General features: G+C 43.1%; 1 protein-coding gene across 1 annotated transcript; it reads right to left on the reverse strand.

Annotated features, from left to right (window-relative positions):
• Positions 1-458: 458 nt before the first annotated feature.
• LOC133730396 (uncharacterized) lies at positions 459-1,653 on the reverse strand. The gene is made up of 2 exons (XM_062157995.1): positions 1,329-1,653; positions 459-1,234 (listed from the first exon to the last, which is right to left on the reverse strand). The coding sequence occupies exons 1-2, from the start codon at positions 1,651-1,653 to the stop codon at positions 459-461; spliced, it is 1,101 nt and encodes a 366-aa protein (XP_062013979.1).
• Between the last annotated feature and the right edge of the window lie 342 nt (positions 1,654-1,995).

Below are 1,995 nucleotides of genomic sequence, written 5' to 3' on the forward strand. Positions count from 1 at the left end.
GGAGAAACAAAAATACACGTTATTCCATCTTCTTCCTTCCTCCTCCCGCCGCATCAGACCTCGCCTTCGGCAAAAATGGCCGCCCCGATGCCTGGGCGGACGCTTTTCCAGCAGCATGCCTCAGTTTAGACCGGCGAGGCATTTTCCGGTCGCCTCACACAGGAGCGCGCCCCGGGCTCGCCTCAAAATCGCCTTTGAAAACATTGATTTAGACAAATCAATTTGAGCAATCATTATATATAAACATAATCATTTACAGGACGCTATGGCCAGCTTTTAACTTGGGCATGAAATTTTGGTCAGAACTTAATTTGCTAAATTATTTCGAGTATTATAAAAAACTAGAAACCTTGTCGATGAACAAGACAGGGCAACAACGATAACTCTGCTGAAAGATGAACTGCGAGGGTATTCATGAGCTTGCAAGATGAAAATAGTCAGACCAGTGAACACAATTATCAGCCAAAAACATTCAAGATTAAAATACAATTAGCATTTGACTCGATGAAATAGTAATCTAAGCTGTGGCAGGTCTTCACATTGTGCCCCAAAACCCCACAGCTGCTGCACTTCAATGATTTCTGCACTCTTCCCAGCTTGGTTCCCTCAGTAGCTTTCTCTTGTGAATCCTTAATTCTCTTGGTTTTTGGCCTACCAGGCTGTCTGTTGTACTGAGGAGGAAAAATTGCAGCATCATCAGTCCTTTCCCAAAGATCGATTCCATTTACAGGGCTGATGGTGTTTGAGTAGATGGCCAAGTATGTCTTTGTCCAGTAGGCTGTATCAACATAATCCTCAGGTTTTTCCCTCATGTAGTGGATGGCAGATATAGCATGTTTGCAAGGGATCCCACTCAAATCCCATCTCCTACAAGCACAACTCCTTCTCTCAATATCAACTATATATCTTGCTCCTCCAATGCTTTCCACTTCGATTTTTGAGCTTCCTGAACCAAATGGGATGCAGTCTGTGGCAGCTTTCACTTTGTTCTTCTCCAGTATTTCTCTTGGTTTGGGGCAGATGGTATCCTGAACCTTCATAATCTTGTCCCTCCTAATGTGAATCCTCTTCATCAACTTGATCCTCATTTCCTCAAACATGCTGATTACAGGTTTGACTCTTGCGGGCAGTATGAAGGCATTGAAGCTTTCACTGAGATTGTTGAGTAGAATGTCACATTTAAGCACTGTGTTGAAATGTGACCTAGACCAGTGCTTTGCAGGTCTTTCAGGTTCTACAAAACGCACAACATTGGCAGTTAATGTATTGAAAATTCAATGTCAAGAATATAAAGAACATGAAGTGATAATAATGGTAGCATTACAAACCTGTGAGATAGTTATAAGCCCCTGGCTCCATTTGGTTCATTAGGACCATCTCCGCAATAAAGTAAGCCATTGTGGTTGACTTTGCGATGGCCCATAATTGGTCCTTCAAAGCTTTCCCTGGAAACTTCTTGTTGAAATTCGTCCATAAATGTCTTACACAGAACCTGTGCTCCGCACTTGGCAAAACCACCTCAAATGCTGGTAAAAGGCCCTTTTGTTTATCAGATATAAACGTCCACCCAGCTCCATCACTCCTAATGTCCAAGTCATTAGCCAACAACTCCAGAAACCATATCCAACTATCCTTACACTCCTGCTCCACCATTGCATAACCAACTACCCAAGTACTGTTGTTAGCATATCGACTCCAACCGCTGACAAAAGTTGACCTCCATAAGGACTCTTTAGATGACAACCATCTAGTCCTATCAATGACCTACAGCCTGCTTTAAATCCCTTCTTCAGTGCACCCAGACAAACATACATCCGCTTGAAAATAGGTTTCTGGCCAGGGTTATTGTAGTCGCATTGGATGTCCACTGTTGTACTTGGATCAACCCTCTTCAACTCTGCTGCATAGTCCTTCACCCTTGAATACTTCTCTGCATGTGATCGCTCAAGTATACTCAATGCAGCCTTCTTGGTTCTATATGCTTGCTGAACTGAG

The sequence above is a fragment of the Rosa rugosa genome, chromosome 2, assembly GCF_958449725.1.
Source record: "Rosa rugosa chromosome 2, drRosRugo1.1, whole genome shotgun sequence".
In the NCBI taxonomy this organism is placed as follows: domain Eukaryota; kingdom Viridiplantae; phylum Streptophyta; class Magnoliopsida; order Rosales; family Rosaceae; genus Rosa; species Rosa rugosa.